Genomic DNA, 18,938 nt, shown 5'->3' with positions numbered 1-18,938 from the left:
AGTCCATCTTCTCCAGGATGACCCAGCCATGTGGCTGACAGGGTCTTGGTACTCCGGCCAGGTGTCAGGCCTGAGCCTATGAGGTGGCAGAGTCGAGTTCAGGACACTGGTCCACCAGAGACCTCTCAGCCCCTCGTAAAATCAGTCGGTGAGAGCACTCCCGGAGATCTCCATCTCAACGCTAAGACCCACCTCCACTCAACAACCAGCAAGATGCAGTGCTGGACACCCCATGCCAAACAACTAGCAAGACAGGAACACAACCCCACCTATTAGCAGAGAGGATGCCTAAAATCATAATAGGTTCACAGACACCCCAAAACACACACACCGGATGCAGTCCTGCCACCAGAAAGACAAGATCCAGCCTCATCCATCAGAACACAGGCACCAGCCCCCTCCACCAGGAAGCCTACACAACACACTGAACCAAAATTACCCACTGGGGGAAGACACCAAAAACAATGGGAACTACGAACCTGCAGCCTGTGAAGAGGAGACCTCAAACACAGTAAGTTAAGGAAAATGAGAAGATGGAGAAATACACAGCAGATGAAGGAGCAAGGTAAAAACCCACCAGACCAAACAAATGAAGAGGAAATAGGCAGTCTACCTGCAAAAGAATTCAGAGTAATGACAGTAAAGATGATCCAAAATCTTGGAAATAGAATGGAGAAAACACAAGAAATGTTTAACAAGGACCTAGAAGAAATAAAGAGCAAACAAACAATGATGAACACCACAAAAAATGAAATTAAAAATTCTCTAAAAGGAATCAATAGCAGAATAACTGAGGCAGAAGGACAGATAAGTGACCTGGAAGATGAAATAGTGGAAATAACTACCACAGAGCAGAATAAAGATAAAAGGATGAAAAGAATTGAGGACAGTCTCAGAGACCTCTGGGACAACATTAAACACACCAACATTCGAATTATAGGGGTTCCAGAAGAAGAAGAGGAAAAAAAAAGGGGACTGAGAAAATATTTGAAGAGATTATTGTTGAAAACTTCCCTAATATGGGAAAGGAAATAGTCAATCAAGTCCAGGAAGCGCAGAGAGTCCCATACAGGATATATCCAAGGAGAAAAGCCAATACACATATTAATCAAACTATCAAAAATTAAATACAAATAAAAAATATTAAAAGCAGCAAGGGAAAAGTAACAAATAATATACAAGGGAATCCCATGAGCTTAACAGCTGATCTTTCAGCAGAAACTGCAAGCCAGAAGGGTGTGGCAGTACATATTTAAAGTGATGAAAGGGAAAAAACTACAACCAAGATTACTCTACCCAGCAAGGATCTCATTCAGATTTGACGGAGAAATTAAAACCTTTACAGACAAGCAAAAGCTAAGAGAATTCAGCACCACCAAACCAGCTTTACAACAAATGCTAAAGGAACTTCTCTAGGCAGGAAACACAAGAGAAGGAAAAGACCTACAATAACAAACCCAAAACAATTAAGAAAATGGTAATAGGAACATACATATCAATAATTACCTTAAATGTAAATGGATTAAATGCTCCAACCAAAAGACATAGACTGGCTGAATGGATACAAAAACAAGACCTGTATATATGCTGCCTCCAAGAGACCCACTTCAGACCTAGGGACACATACAAACTGAAAGTGAGGGGATGGAAAAAGATATTCCATGCAAATGAAAATCAAAAGAAACTTGGAGTAGCAATTTTCATATCAGACAGAATAGACTTTAAATAAAGACTATTACAAGAGACAAAGAAGGACACTACATAATGATCAAGGGATCAATCCAAGAAGAAGATATAACAATTGTAAATATTTATGCACCCAACATAGGAGCATCTCAATACATAAGGCAAATACTAACAGCCATAAAAGGGGAAATCAACAGTAACACAATCATAGTAGGGGACTTTAACACCCCACTTTCACCAGTGGACAGATCATCCAAAATGAAAATAAATAAGGAAACACAAGCTTTAAATGACACATTAAACAAGATGGACTTAGTTGATATTTATAGTACATTCCATCCAAAAAGAACAGAATACACTTTCTTCTCAAGTGCTCAAGGAACATTCTCCAGGATAAATCATACCGTGGGTCACAAATCAAGCCTTGGTAAATTTAAGAAAATTGAAATCATATCAAGTATCTTTTCCAACCACAACACTATAAGACTAGATATCAATTACAGGAAAAAACCTGTATAAAATACAAACACATGGAGGCTAAACAATACACTACTAAATAACCAAGAGATCACTGAAGAAATCAAAGAGGAAATCAAAAAATACCTAGAAACAAATGACAATGAAAACACGATGACCCAACACCTATGGGATGCAGCAAAAGCAGTTCTAAAAGGGAAGTTTATAGCAATACAATCTTACCTCAAGAAACAAGAAACATCTCAACTAAACAACCTAACCTTACACCTAAAGCAATTAGAGAAAGAAGAACAAAAAAAAACCCCAAAGTTAGCAGAAGGAAAAAAAATCATAAGGATCAGATCAGAAATAACTGAAAGAGAAATGAAGGAAACGATAGCAAAGATCAATAAAACTAAAAGCTGGTTCTTTGAGAAGATAAGCAAAACTGATAAACCATTAGCCAGTCTCATCAGAAAAAAAGGGAGAAGACTCAAATCAAAAGAATTAGAAATGAAAAAAGAGAAGTAACAACTAACACTGCAGAAATACAAAGGATCATGAGAGATTACTACAAGCAACTATATGCCAATAAAATGGACAACCTGGAAGAAATGGACAAATTCTTAGAAAAGCACAACCTTCCAAGGCTGAACCAGGAAGAAATAGCAAATATAAACAGAACAATCACAAGCACTGAAATTGAGACTGTGATTAAAAATCTTCCAACAAACAAAAGCCCAGGACCAGATGGCTTCACAGGCAAATTCTATCAAACATTTAGAGAAGAGCTAACACCTATCCTTCTCAAACTCTTCCAAAATATAGCAGAGGGAGGAACACTCCCAAACTCATTCTACGAGGCCACCATCACCCTGATACCAAAACCAGACAAAGATGTCACAAAGAAAGAAAACTACAGGCCAACATCTCTGATGAACATAGATGCAAAAATCCTCAACAAAATACTAGCAAACAGAATTCAATAGCACATTAAAAGGATCATACACCATGATCAAGTGGGGTTTATCCGAGTAATGCAAGGATTCTTCAATATACGCAAATCAATCAATGTGATAAACCATATTAACAAATTGAAGGAGAAAAACCATATGATCATCTCAATAGATTCAGAAAAAGCTTTTGACAAAATTCAACACCCATTTATGATAAAAACCCTCCAGAAAGTAGGCATAGAGGGAACTTACCTCAACATAATAAAGGCTATATATGACAAACCCACAGGCAACATCGTTCTCAATGGTGAAAAACTGAAACCATTTCCACTAAGATCAGGAACAAGACAAGGTTGCCCACTCTCACCACTATTATTCAACATAGTTTTGGAAGTTTTAGCCACAGCAATCAGAGAAGGAAAAGAAATAAAAGGAATCCAAATCGGAAAAGAAGAAGTAAAGCTGTCACTGTTTGCAGAGGACATGATACTATACATAGAGAATCCTAAAGATGCTACCAGAAAACTACTAGAGCTAATCAATGAATTTGGTAAAGTAGCAGGATACAAAATTAATGCACAGAAATCTCTTGCATTCCTATACACTAATGATGAAAAATGTTAAAGAGAAATTAAGGAAACACTCCCATCTACTGTTGCAACAAAAAGAATAAAATACCTAGGAATAAACCTAGTAAGGAGACAAAAGACCTGTATGCAGAAAACTATAAAACACTGATGAAAGAAAATAAAGATGATACAAACAGATGGAGAGATATACCATGTTCTTGGATGGGAAGAACCAACATTGTGAAAATGACTATACTACCCAAAGCAATATACAGATTCAGTGCAATCCCTATCAAACTACCAATGGCATTTTTCACAGAACTAGAACAAAAAATTTCACAAATTTCACAAAAGACCCCGAAGAGCCAAAGCAATCTTGAGAAAGAAAAACAGAGCTGGAAGAAGCAGGCTCCCTGACTTCACACTATACTACAAAGCTACAGTAATCAAGACAGTATGGTACTGGCACAAAAACAGAATTATAAATCAATGGAACAGGATAGAAAGACCAGAGATAAACCCACATATGGTCACCTTATCTTTGATAAAGGAGACAAGAATATACAATGGAGAAAAGACAGCCTCTTCAATAAGTGGTGCTGGGAAAACTGGACAGCTACATGTAAAAGAAGGAAATTAGAACACTCCCTAACACCACACACAAAAACAAATGGATTAAAGACCTAAATGTAAGGCCAGACACTATAAAACTCTTAGAGGAAAACATAGGCAGAACACTCTATGACATAAATCACAGCAAGATCGTTTTGGACCCATCTCCTAGAGGAATGGAAATAAAAACGAAAATAAACAAATGGGACCTAATGAAACTTAAAAGCTCTTGCACAGCAAAGGAAACCATAAACAAGATGAAAAGACAACCCTCAGAATGAGAGAAAATATTTGCAAATGAAGCAACTGACAAAGGATTAATCTCCAAAATATACAAGCAGCTCAGGCAGCTCAATATCCAAAAAACAAATAACCCAATCCAAAAATGGGCAGAAGACCTAAAAAGACATTTCTGCAAAGAAGATATACAGATTGCCAACAAACACATGAAAGGATGCTGAACATCACTAATCATTAGAGAAATGCAAATCAAAACTACAATGAGGTATCACCTCACACCTGTCAGAATGGCCAGCATCAAAAAATGTACAAACAATAAATGCTGGAGAAGGTGTGGAGAAAAGCGAACCCTCTTGCACTGTTGGTGGGAATGTAAATTGATACAGCCACTATGGAGAACTGTATGGAGGTTCCTTAAAAAACTAAAACTAGAACTACCATACGACCTAGCAATCCCACTACTGGGCATATACCCTGAGAAAACCATAATTCAAAAAGAGTCATGTACCACAATGTTCATTGCAGCACTATTTACAATAGCCAGGACATGGAAGCAACCTAAGTGTCCATCAACAGATGAATGGATAAAGAAGATGTGGCACATATATACAGTGGAATATTAATCAGCCACAAAAAGGAACTAAATTGAGTTATTTGTAGTGAGGTGGATAAACCTAGAGTCAGTCATACAGAGTGAACTAAGTCAGAAAGAGAAAAACAAATACCATATGCTAACACATATACATGGAATCTAAAAAATAAAAAATAGTTCTGAAGAACCTAGGGGCAGGACAGAAATAAAGGTGCAGACATACAGTATGGACTTGAGGACATGGGGAGGGGGAAGGGTAAGCTGGGACGAAGTGAGAGAGTGGCATGGACATATATACACTACCAAATGTAAAATAGATAGCTAGTGGGAAGCAGCCACACAGCACAGGGAGATCAGCTTAGTGCTTTGTGACCACCTAGAGGGGTGGGATAGGGAGGGTGGGAGGTAGATGCAAGAGGGAGGGGATATGGGAATATATGTACACGTGTAGCTGGTTCACTTTGCGATACAGCAGAAACTAACACACCATTGTAAAGCAATTATACTCCAATAAAGATGTTAAAAAAAAAAAAACCACATGCCATGTCCACAGTTATTCTTCACCCCATGATCCTAGAATGACCCACATCTTGAAGCAAGCCCTAAAGATCCCATTATCCCATCCCATTCTGATTTTGGGGTGGCCCAGAAACCATAAGGAATGTTGTAGAGGGAAGTCACATGGCGAATGCTAAGCCCTTTGTGACTCCCTAATTCATAACTGGAAGTTGAGGAAGGAAAGAAAGAATAGAAATGGAAATACAAATCTTCAGGATCATTTTGGGTCTTCAGAGCCCAACATCCCAAGTGACAACTGTACCCAGATCATGTTTGCTGATTGAGTGCTCAAGCGAAGAGCATGGAGGCTCCAGGGCCGTACTTCTAAGGCAGGAGAGCCCTTACCAAAAGTGTGACCCTATAAGAGCCAAGACAATGAAGCAAGAATATTCTATGTCTCTTGGTGGCCAAGGAGACATTTGGAATGTGTGTCTGAACTGACACACCCCACGGCTTTGCCCACCTCAGGTTAGCAGCTGTGAATGGATCTTCTGGAGCTGAGGGAAAAGAGTAGCAGGTCTGGCATTTGACAATGGCCAGGCAAGGATGTTTCTCTTCCGCCTTAACACTTACCTCCCATCCTCTGGGAACAGAGCTGGGTGTGCCACACCTGCCCGGCTCACTCTAAGCTTAGGGCTCAGCTGACCCACAGGGGCATCTGGGGCTGGGCTGAAATAGCCAACTCACCACAGGTCCTTGAGACCAATCAACAGGTGCCACCAGAAGATGCCCGAGGTGAACAAAAAGGAATGCTCCATAGCCCTGCCCACCCACCTCATCACTCCCCCAACCCAACAACTGGGGACTCACGTCTGTGGTTCTCGTTTCTGTGGCTGGGTGGGGACCGGGGCTCCTGGTCTTGGGCCTCATCCCCCTCCTCGCTGGCCAGGTGAGTGTGAGCGTAGTGGTAGCTGAGTCCCGGCCGGTTCTTATAGCGCTTGCCGCAGACTAGAGAGGAAAAGAGGAAAGGAAGGGGAAACGCAAATGTTAGCAACCTCTGCAGCCGCTGCCATCGTTCTCCCAGGCAGTGACTCCCATCCATCCACCCCAGAGCTGGGTTTCCCCGAAAAAGTGTCTCCCACTCCCAACACCCCCGCACCCTCACCCCAGCACCAACACCGCTGCAACAGTATGGACCCAGGTAAAGAAAAACCATAGAAGACGGAAGTTGAACTGTGTAGGAGCACCATCATTTCCTAGCTGTGAGACCCTGGGAAAGTCACTTGCCCTCTATGTGCCTCAGTTTCTTCGGAGGGAAAATAAGAGTAACAGTAGTACTTAGCTCTTCGGTTGTTATGATGAGTTAATCTCTATGCAAAGCACTTAGAACAGTGGTAAGGGTGATAAGTATTATAACTTTGGTAAGGGTGACACTTATTATAACTTTGAAGTTAAAAGGCATTGCGAGTCTATTTAGTCCAACAGCCCATGGCACAGATGAAGCAAGTGAGGCCCAGCAAGGTTAAGTGATTTGCCTGGGAACACACAGCTGGTTGTGGCAGAGCCACTGGAACCCAGGTCTCCTGGATTCCTGTGCAGTACTCCTTCCACCACCCTGTGGTTGACTCTGTATGAAGTACAAAAGCTTTACATGGATCATATTTTTGATCTATCACCCAGTGATTTTGTGCCAGAAAAACACATTCCACTTCCACCATGAAAACCATGAATCTGAGGCATCCTTGGTAGATGTCGCAACCAAGAGCTTGTGCCCTTGATGGCCCGGCAAGCCTCTGATACCCCGAATCTCTAAAAATGTGTCCTGGCAGTCACTACCTCTCAGGTGGACGGTAGGAGACAAGGGCAACAAGCCACACAAATATGATTTCTTGGAGCCAAGAAGAAGAAAGGGGCAGCTCCCTTGGTTGGCTGCTCAGTACCTAAATGGCTAAGACTAGACCACTGCCACCACCCTCCCCGTCACAAAGACCAATATCTCAGCCCGTGGAGGGATGGCACTGCTGGTAGCAGAAGCCACAAGGGTCTTCCAGTAAAAATCCCGTGTCAACCCTCTCACCTCGTCCCCACCTCTCCCCAGCAGAGCAAACCCCACCGGATCTGCTGGAGCAGCTGAGGTTGCCAGCTTTAAGAGACTCTCCCTTCACGTGACTGGGTTATAGCAGTGAGTGTAAACACTTCACAAGGTGGAAAGAGTACAGACTTCATCATCAGACATGGGTTCCAATCCCACTTCCAGGTGCCAAAGTTGCCCAGCTGCATGACCTCCACAGTATAGAGAAGAGCTATTACCCACCCCTCTTACCCCCTCCCCTTATTATTTCTGGTGGGGGGTCCTTTCTTACTAGATTCTCTTAGGTTTTTTTCAGGTATTATAACCATTGGCAAAAATGGATAATGTCATCTCTTCTTTCTCATATATATATAAACTATTGTATCTTCTTAGCTTAATTCATTTGTAAGAATCACCAAGACAATATTTTAAAATAGCAAAAGCAAGCTTTTCCAATTGTTGTGAAATTGGATTTAGTGGTTCACTGTTTAGAATGATATATGTAGCTAGTTTTTAGTCTTTATCAAGTTTAAGTAGTTCTTCTTATTCCTGAGTTAGAGTTTTATTACAGGAGAATTTTACCAGCTGTCCTTTCAGCATCTACTAATATATGACTCTCTTTTAGTTTGTTGATATGGTGAATTATGTTGATTTCCTAATGCTTCCTACTATTGAGCCATTCCTGCATTCCTAGAATGTACCCCATTTGGTCAGGGTGTATTATGTATTTGATATACTGCTGCATTCTACTTTCTAATTTTGCATTTTGCATCTATACTCAGACTTGAGATAGATATATAATTTTTGGCCTTTTACCATGATTATCAATTGCATAGTTATGCTGACTTCCAAAAATGAATTAAGGAGTTCTGTGTGAAATTGGACAAGGCACATAATCTCTTTGTGCCTTTTTTTTTTTATCTGAAAATGATGATGGTATTACTTACCTTGAGGGATTATAAATAATATTTGTAAAGTATCTCACTCAGTACCCAACACCTAATAGATGCTCAATAAACAGTAGTGAGGGGCAAGGGGCTTCAGTGTAGCCTACCACATCTTAAGTGCTGGACCCTCCTTGAAAGAGGGAGTTTGACCCTTACCTCTACTATGGAATCTGGGAATTGGCTGGACTTTCTTAAGAAGGTGAGAGTCTGAAATTCAAGTTGGTGATCAAGTTGGTGACCTAGTGACTATAAGTTCAAGTCCTACAATTGGCTCCTCTCTCCCTCTCTCTCTCTCTCTCGTAAATATTGCAAAAAATAATAATAATCACATGTCACTACACAACTCAATTCCATTTGACTCAGGAAGTGGGACCTAAGGAGACCCCTGAGGCACACCGTGGGCCTGCTTGTGGCTTTTTCTATTTAACTTTTAAATAATCTAAGGTCAATAAACAGCAAATTATGGGGTCACTGGATATAAATTCATTTCATTACAAGGAATATTGCTGGTGAGGAATAAATGTTTATTAAAAATAAGGACAATAATGTCAGTATTTATATGGGGAAGCCTCAGCTGCCTCTGCAGATCTCCCTACTGCACACTCCACGGTATTTTATTTGTTTCATTTTGTTGTGTCAATTACCATCGTCTTCCTTAATCACAGAATTCCAGGATCTTAAGATCCTGGTCTAACTGACTATCAAACTGTTTTATTCCCATGAACACTCTAGATGCCTTCCTGGAACAACTCCACTGATGGGGAACTCACTACCCACCCGAGTAAGCATTTCTTCTTTGATCTCCTTGAATTATAGTTATGACTGCACTGGAGGACCTCTCTTAAGGACAGTGTCATATCGATTCCATCTTGATGTCAACAACTCCACCTGCCGTGCTGCCATGCACATTTTACACCTTCAAAACATACCCATTGCATAGTTGATGAGTGAACACAGAAACGTTTTGTAGGAAAGCCAGGAGATGGGGGAGGAGGTAAGCGTGTAGAATCGGCTCCATCCACATTAATCTCACACTAATAGTTCTCAAAACCTACAAAACCAAACCCAAGGAAGAAGCTTCCCATATCTCCTTCCCCAATACCATAGAAAGTTTTAGAGCAGATCCTTTTGCCAGAAGAGAGATTCTCAAAGAGTAGTCACCAGACCAGCGCCATCAGCATCACCTGGGAAGTTGTTAGAGATGCAGGTTCTTGGGCTCCACCCCAGACCTACCAAAGCAGAAAGTCTCGGGGTAGGGCCCGGCAATCTGTGTTTTAACAGGGCCTGCAGGTGATTCCGATACACACTACAGTTTGAGAACCACTCTGCTAGAAGATTGAATATATTGAGGCTTGACTCTGCCCGCCCTGCATGCGCCTGCCCTTCTGGATGGATGGAGGTGGCAGGAGGGGGCAGCAGGAGGCAGCCCTGAGACCTGTGTTCAGTTATTAGAGGAAACAGAAGCGGACAGCACACGGTGGCCCTGGAAGCCAGACCCCTTAACCACAATCCCTGTATGCGGAGCTTTCCAGGTGGAGCTTCATTTTTCACCACCTGCTTATATCACGTCATTCCTTCATCACCAGGTCTTCAAGGAAACATTTATTAAACACCTAATGTGTACCCAGCCTTGAAGCACCGGAGGACAAAGATAAATGAGTCCCAGTCCCCTCCCTCCAGGAGTCCGAAGTCTAGCAGAGGAGATATACACTAGCAAGGAGGGAGGTGGGATAAATGCACGAATGCGAGCCTGTGCCCTGCAAAGAGGAGGGGCCAGCTCACAGGCTTCAGTGGGGTGGGGGGATGGCTTCCCAGAGGAGGTGGTTGAGTTGCAGCTTGTGAGACAGCAGGACATCGCCAGGCAGACAAAGGAGGAGGGCATGGGGGCACCAAAGCACATTCCGCCAGCACCTTTGGGGAACTGCAGGATATTCAGTAAAGCCAGTGGGAAGGGGGCATCGGGGTGGGTGTGAGGGGGACTAAGGAGAGGAAGGTGGGCAGGACTTTATCCCGACAGTGGGAAGTCGGGGGGAGGACTGTATGTATCCCGAGGACCAACTTAATCAGATTTACATTTTAGAAATACTTAAGGTTATAGCGCAGAAGATGGACTTGGAGGTGGCAATAGGCTATTTTAATTTTCCGTGTGTGAACAATGAGGACTTTGGGGTAGGAGAGAGGTTAGAGAGAATCTGGTAGAAGGGGGAGCGGGTGGGAGTCAGCAGAAAGGAGGAGCCCAAAATGACTTCCACTAACTCGGCCTTCCTGGCCACGCGCCTTCCAGCCCCCACCCACCTCCCCAGCCTCACCTGAAGCCACCTTCTGCCTCCTTCTCAGCCCTCCTGCCCTCTGGCCTTTTCGTTTCTTAAACATTTTTCTTTCCACCACAGAGCCTTTGCACAAGCTCTTCCCTCTGCCCAGAATGTCCCGCAGCCCCAGTTTGCCTGATTAACGCTTCACAATCCTTCAGTTCTCGAGTCTTTCCAATCAAAATTAGGACACTGGTGTGTTACCGTCCCAGGACTAGTCGTGTATCAATATGTGTCTCTCCCACCAGCAGCAAGCGTGGCAGGCCCTGTGTGCTTGCACACTGTTGCAGCCCCAGTGGTAAGCTCGGGGCCCGCACTCGATGTCAGCTAAGGGAAGCAATAAAAATACCTAGGTTTCTGACTTAGGCAACTGGGTAGAAGCACGTAGGAGGAAAATCAGATTTCAAGAAGGAAGGGAATGAGTTCAGTCTGGGGTTGGCTTACACACCTGGCGCTTGGGAAAGAGATGTGGATGCTGGAGTTGCCGGGTGGCAATGGAAGTTATGGATATAGAGAGAAAAGTGCCAGGGGAGAAGGAGGAAAGAAGGAAGAAAGGTGTGGACACAGGACAGGACTCAGAAAACACCGGTATCTTAAAGAGTCTGGTGGAGAAAGAGAAACCGATTTAAAATTTTTAAGAAACACTCACAAAGGAGTGAGCAACTAAGCCAGAGGAGCAGGGCTTCCAGGTGACAGAAACGATGACACCACCAGCCACGGCCCCTGCTAACCGCTGCTGAGCACGTACCATGTGCCAAGCCCGTTCTGGCGCTTCAAGTAAATCAGCTCACAGCCACGCGCATCCCCATTTTACAGAGGCAGAGCCAGGATAACGTCAGATGCCCCAGAAGGGCCAAGAGGGCTGGGGACTCAGAAGACAGCCCTGGGCTTGGCAATTAGCAGGTCACCTTAGTGAGCAGGGAATCCACAACCTCGAGTAGGACGACGCAAGACTACAGGGAGCTAGGATGCTTTGGGGAATGAGAAAGTGGTGATGGTGGGGCCGACAGACCATTCCTTCCAGCACGGCTGTGCAAGGGGAAAGAGTCAGCTGGTGGGCAGATGGGACTGCAGAGTCCAGGGAGGCTGAGTGGGGCTTGTCCTTTAACAGAACAGATCTGGAGCAGGCTCGTAGGCTAAAGGGAAGGAGGCAGGAGGGAGGGGAGTTTGAGAGGCAGGGTTAGGAGAGATTGGAGTTCACGGAGCAAGATGCCTGACCCCAAAACAAAGCTGCTGACCCAAGTCCCAGTCCTTCAAATGACTTCATCCTAGGGACGAGAGATCTCTAAGATTTATTTTGGTTGAAGTGCATCTGGGTCAGACTGCTACATTGTGATGAAAAGAAACGCCTTGGAAATCCTGCTTTGACTGGTTTGGAAGAGAAGGAAAATCTAGCACGGTCTCACCTTCTATATGTATTTCATCACACCTCCCTGCCACTCTGAACACTTGGGAGCCAGCTTCGTAGACGTGTGACCTGTACATTCAGACAGGGTCCTGGGCTCGGAAGGGTCCCACACTTAGTTTAATGCCTTGCTCTTGCCACATCTTGAAATTTTTAATACTATTAAACAAAGGGGCCCTCGTTTGCATTTTGCACTGGGCCCTGTACATTATGCATCTGGCCTTGGAAACCATTTGGGGCAGGGGGTGGAGATCTGGGACTAAGTTATTCCAAACAGCCACCTTGATCGTGTACGAGCTGCCACAGTGAATGCAGGACCCAGCCAGCTCTAGTCGAGGGCAAAATTTCCCTCTGAGGTAACTAGGAAGCCTGGCCAGAGGGGTTAGCCACTCAGCAGTGGTCATTTTAGTGCCTCCAACAGCTCTGGCCCTTCTTCTGGGTCGACCCTCCCTTCAGAGAGGCAGGCTCTGTATTGACGCGTGGGTAGGCTAGATCCGAACTGCCTGGGTTCAAATCCCAGCTCCGTTGCTGACTGACTGTGACCTTGGGTGAGTGGCTAAATCTCTCTGTGCCTCAGCATCCTGTCTGGAAAACGGGGATGATCATAACAGCACACCTACTGCACAGTTGTAAGACTATGTGAGAGAATACATTGAAAATAGTGCAGGGATCACAGTAAGCCTCAGCCATCGTCAGCTGCTAATGTCAACACTGTGGATCGGCAAAGGGAATAAACCCTAAAGGGAAGGGGGTGGGGAGGACTAGTAGTTTCTTCTCTGAAGTCTGCGGTGATGGAGTTGCAAGGAAAAGAATGTTGGGAAAGATACATTCTGAAAATAAAGTATTAGAACCATCTGCTATCCCTTTATCATGTCAGCAATCTCACTCCCCACTCTTGTGCAGAATCAGACTGAGCCCCAAGACAGCTGAAGCATTCAGAGAGGGCTGCGCCCCCATCCTCCCACTCCAGTCTCCCTCCCCAGGGCAAGCTCCTTGGCGTCATGCGCCCCTGAAGCCATCACCCCTGGGACCAGGCACAGGCCTGTGCACAACCTCAGGTCTTTCTTTTCACCTTGGCAGCACGCACCTGGATCGCGTGTTCCAGGCGCCATGCACATGGAGAGGAACGGCTGTGACAATGAGGAAGGTCCAGCTTGCCTTCCCCTCTCTCCTTCCCCCTGGGGCAGATCCATCTGTCAAGCTGCAGAATTAGTGCTTGCCCACTTCCCAATCCAGAGCTGCATTCGCCAGGCAGGACCTCCTGTCTGGAGTTATGAATACCTTCAGTGCCACCCCAGAATATTTACAACACGCCTCTGCCACCCCACTCCAATCCTATACCACTCACTCCTTATGAGGATGGGGGAGGAAGCGGAGAAGGGGGAGGAGGGAGGAACAATCAGGGGCAGTTTGTGTGAACAAAGCCGGCTGCAGCAGACAGCAGAATCCTTCCTGCCGGGGAGAAGCGGCTGCCTTCCCCACTGATAACTTAATGACTCTGGCACATTTTCATCAGCCCAACTTGGAGCACGCAGTGGGTATCTGAGCCAGTGGTTTCCGAGAGCCTGAAAGCAGCGACTGAAAGCAATTACAGGATGGGCGTCCAAGAGACAAAGCCTGGGCCTTGGGAGTCACCGGGCCACATCTCTTTCCCAGCTCTGCCCTGTGGCACTTACACACAGCCCTGAGGACACCACTTCCCTTTCTCTGCAGCTTGACTTCCTCTTCTGTAAAATCGACCCAGCAGTGCCTGTCACCTGCCGATGCCTCCAAGGCATCATACTTACAGACTATCAGGCAGGCACACCTTCTTACATTGAATCTCACAACAGCTCCGGAGGTAGGGATTATCATCCCATTTTACAGAGAAGGAAACTGAGTCTGGGGGGCACTGAAACAATTCACTAAATGGCAGAGTCGGGATTTGAACTCAGGTCTGTCTGACTTTGAAGCACACAGAATCAAAGATGTGCTAGTCATTCTCCATTCACCACCCCTCCCAGTGCCTGGAGCTGACCTCGATGGCCTCTTGCCCTCTGCTTCCGGTGGAGTTTGGCCATCGGGAGGCACTGGCAGGAGAACGGAGGGTGAGAAGAGAGGAGGTGGGGATCTGTGCCCTGCCCACCCCACTCGGGCTACCCTCCCTCCCAGATCCAGCTACCCCTGGGAGCCAATGTCCTCCCTGCTCCTTGGAACTCAGGATGGGGAGGGCTCCCCATCTCCCTTGTTGCTACCTTTATCCTGCCCACACCTCCACAATCACTCTGACATCAAATTCTCTGCCATTCAGCCCATCTAAGGTTGAAACTTATGTCCTGCTGGAGCCAAGACAAATACAAACAAGGGCCATTTTGACAGGAGAATCATAGCCTACCAGACCGGTTCAGATGTTTGGGGACCTCCACACTTTCCTGAAAACCCTCGGTCTTCTCTCTGCAGAACCATCAAGGCGGGTGGCGGACCGTCTATACCAATCCCCCGGGTGGGAGGAAGCCCCAAGTGAGAAAAGCCCTGCTGTGAATGAGCTTGGGACAAAACCCAGGGAACACTGCAAAAAGCCACTAGCTCAGACTTGTGTACTCAGGGTGGGGTGTTAATCCCTACAACTATGTTAAATGCCTAGGCTTTTTCAAGAGCCAATGATGGCTCCACAAAGCTCAAGCGATAAAAGTGGTGGCTTCACAAATGGCCCAGGTCCTGCAACATTTAGGCACCAAGAAGCTCCTCTTGGACAAGCACAGGTGGGCTTCCCTCCCCACCCCTTCTCGAGCCAGCAGCGCGGGTGGCCCTCTGCAGACCTGGCATCTGGCCCTGGCTCTGATACTAACCCACCGTGCATCCTTAGACAAATCCCACAGCTTTCTGGACTTGGTTTCCCTATTTGTAAAATATGGCAGTTGCATCAGACCATCTCTAAGTCTTTCCATTCTAACAGTGCACAACGCTTTGTTTCTCTGGGTCCTCCGAGGACTGTGTGCCTCCTGAAGCAATTATTCCCTCAACTGTGATAGAAAAATGATGTAGATTCCCAGCCACAGGATCCACCCAGGGGCTGCCTACGCCCTTCTCCCCACCCCACCAAGCCAGGTCGGCAGATGCCCTTCTGTGGCTTCATGTCTTCTTCCAGGCCACCCTTGATGCTTACTTTAAGCTGAATTCTTCTGGACAGAAACACAGGGGCTGGAGTAGGGGTGGGGTGTAATATCCTGATTTTTCAAAGCCACATTCTTCGGGGCCTGGCACTGACCCATATATTAGGAGTGAGCCCAGAGCCAGGATCTATCAAATGCCAGTGATCCACAAGTCCTGTGTCTTCATCAAGGGAGGGCATTCTGCCTATTTTAGGAATTTACTGTATGTGAACATGGCTACATGTTTTAAAAAAAAAAAAAACAGGAAGAACGGAGATAGACAACAAGGTTTCATTTCAAAATACTCTATAACCTGATTCTGGATCCCCCACAGAGAAATGCAGAAACTTCCAAAACCAAAGCATTAAATGTGTTAGCAGAACTCTTTCCTGCTCTGTTGAGAAGCAGGGTAACATAATTCTGGTGAACTCTGGGGTCAGTCGTCCTATGTCAGCTAATTGGTTGTGTGACCTTGGGCAAGTTACTTAATCTCTCCAAACCTCAGTTTCCTTGTCTGTAAAATGGGGATAATAATAGTTTTATACCTCATGTGGCTATTGTGAGAACTGAATGAGTCCATCCTTGTAAAAGTACTTAGCACATTGCCTGGCACGCAACAAATGTTCAACAAACAGTAGCTATTTCTGATCATTCAGTTCACTCTCAGAATGCTTCCCTGGTCTCTGACAGCGCCAGCAGCCAGAGCACAAAACACCACTGGGGACTCAAGTGTGAAATAAGTACCCTTCCTTGAATTAGTAGAAAAATAATAAATATTTATTGAGCATGTTTATGAACCAGGCAGTGAACTAATTATTTTTACACACGGTCTCATTTCACCCTCTTGAAAACCCTCTAAGGTCAATCTTATTGTCCTCACTTGACAGAAAAAGAAACTGAGGCTCAGAGAGGTTTTTGTGATTTGTCCTAGGTCGTGGCTAGGGAGTGTTGTAGCAAAGACTCAAATCCTGGGCTTCTGATTCAAGAGCCATCTTCTTCAGGCCACCATCCCTTATAGAGATGGTATCTTTGATTCCTTATTCTAGTGAAATCATACATTAGCATGTCCTTAATTCACTTAGAGAGTCAAATATCATTCTTTTTTTAATCTTCATGGAAAATAATTTAAATAATAAATATTACTGTCAACATTTCTGGAGAAGATAAACAGAGAAAGGCAAAAAAATCAGGTGCAATATCATAAAGTGTGGTAGCCTCCAAACATTTGGGAATCTGGCCAGTGTGCTCTCTCTGGGGATCTCTGGGTGAATACCTGACATAAACGCTCCTTCAGATGCTTGATTTGTGAGTCCTGACCTACCAAGTGCGTCTCAATGACCCTTACCTGAAGCAGGCCCCCATCCACCTGCGACATTGGTATAAGTTCCTCACAAACTTTGGGGAAACAAATGTATACTAGCATATTTTAGACATTTCTGCCTGGATGTCCTGCCACTTCCACAAACCCATATGTCAAAGTTTCATCACTTCCCCAAATCACCTCCTCCTCCTCTAGAATATTCCAGTTAAGCCTCCCTCATGTCTCCATTACTCAAGCTCAAGACTTTAAGAGTCACTGTTGCCACCTCCCTGTCTCTTGTACCCCACATCCTGTCTGTCCTCTGCCAGGTTCTGTGGATTTTTCTTTCATAAAGTCTTGCTTGTTGGTCCCATCCATTTTGTTCCTGCTGTCACCACTGTGCAGACTTCATGTCTTCTCCTTCCTGACTGGAAAAGCCTCCTCTTAGCCACAGGCTTCAGGCTCTCTCCCCTGAACACCGAATCCTCAAGATTAACCATTCCAGAGATGTCTCCAGGATCATCCATGATTCACCATTGACTATACAGGCCAAACTCTAAGCAGCTCAGTCTAATGTTCCCGGCATCCTTATCCAGCTCTGTGCCCCTCAATCTCCCTACCCAAACACTCTGCTTCAGCCACGCTGGTCTATCTTCTGCCCTGGTATGTTCATCCCACATTCAGCATTTTGGGAGCAGCCGCTGTGCTGGGTCTGGGATGCAAGTTGAATATGACACGGTCTCTGCCCTCAGGAGGCCCACAGTCCAGCTTGAAGAATGGACAAATAGACAAACTGTTATCACACTATGTGAGAGGTAGCCTATGCAGAGTTATGTACAAGGTAAGGTAGATTCCAGGAAGAGAGGAGTGACTGGTGGGGGGATAGGGAGATTGCAGGGGAGAGAGAGAGAGATTGCTAACTGGGATCAAGTCCCGGCTCTGCCACTTACTCACTGGGTGACCTCAGGAAAATTAATTAACCCCTTTTCTCCCCAGAATCCTTATCTGTAGGATGGAGATGATCATGCCATCTATCTCCTGGTATTTTTCAAGGATTAAAGAATTAATATAGATGAAACCTAACATTCCAGGCCCATACTATAAATCAACAAACTTTTGCCATTACTATTATTACCTCCGGCTGATTCCCACATACCCCTCCTTCCCTGGAGACCTCCATCAATTCAATACACCCTCACTGAGGACCTGCTTGGCATCCTAGGGAAGCACCCTCTGACATACCGGTCCCCAGCCCCAGACCACTCCCTTCCCTGAACTCCTGCAGTGCTCACTGCCTACTCAGTGAAAACTGCCTGTGTTATCTCCTCCTGGGATATCAGCCTTATCTTGCCAACTACATTGGTGACAGAGGAAATAAGGAAAAGGCAAAGGTGGACGAAACAGTCATTAAGCACATACCATGTGCAAACAGTTTAATATATATTATCACATGTAGCTTTCCTAACCGTGTACATCCCCACTCCACATCTCAGGACAATGGACACTCCCAGAAGCAAGACAATTTTCTCGAAAAATTCTGGATAACAAGCTAACAAGTGGCAGGGTCACAATCTGACCTCAGGCTTCTCACTCCAAAGTCAGCGCACCTTCTTTGTGCAGCTCTTGCTAACCCACTTCCCTGACCCCCCACCAGGACTTGAAATAAGAGAAATCAAAGGCTGTGCACCAGGCACTTTGACCTCACAGTTCTGCTTGTAGGAAATAATAAAAGCCTTATGCAAAGATATAGCTGCAATATTGTTTTTAATAGTGAACAAATTTTAAACTGTCTAAACATCCAACAAGTGGAACAATGATTGAGCAAACTGGGGCATGGCCATATCATGGAACACCATATAGCCTTAAAATGTTGTCATAAAAATGTCCTTATTGACATGGAAGGATGGTCCTCATGTGTTGTTGAGTGGGGGGATGGGTTAAAGTGGTATGTATCATTTATTGGGGGGAGGGTATAGTAGACAGAGACAGAGGGAACCCTAAAATAGGATACAACAAAACAAAATGGAAATCACCTCTGAAGAGTAAGATTATGGGTGATTTTTATTTTTCCCTTTATGCTTATCTGTAATTTCTGATTTTTCTGCAATGAACGTATACTGTTTCTGACTGGATAAGAAAGTAATTCAAGAGGGTGTGCACATAGGT

The 18,938-nt window shown here is 44.9% G+C and overlaps 1 protein-coding gene across 10 annotated transcripts in view; it reads right to left on the bottom strand.

The window, feature by feature from the left end:
* DPF3 (double PHD fingers 3) overlaps positions 1 to 18,938 on the bottom strand; it is a 259,210-nt gene that overhangs the window by 79,866 nt on the left and 160,406 nt on the right. For all 10 annotated transcript variants that reach the window (XR_014261040.1, XR_014261041.1, XR_014261042.1 and 7 more), the window contains exon 7: positions 6,480 to 6,617. Coding sequence is in view for 6 of the 10 variants with exons in the window: in XM_082451799.1 (XP_082307925.1) it covers positions 6,480 to 6,617 (138 nt within the window). In the remaining 4 variants the exon portion in view is untranslated. The remainder of the gene's footprint in view (positions 1 to 6,479; positions 6,618 to 18,938) is intronic.

This window comes from Balaenoptera physalus (assembly GCF_965194825.1).
Source record: "Balaenoptera physalus genome assembly, chromosome: 2".
NCBI classification, from domain to species: domain Eukaryota; kingdom Metazoa; phylum Chordata; class Mammalia; order Artiodactyla; family Balaenopteridae; genus Balaenoptera; species Balaenoptera physalus.
This window is presented reverse-complemented; position numbering and strand designations above follow the sequence as displayed.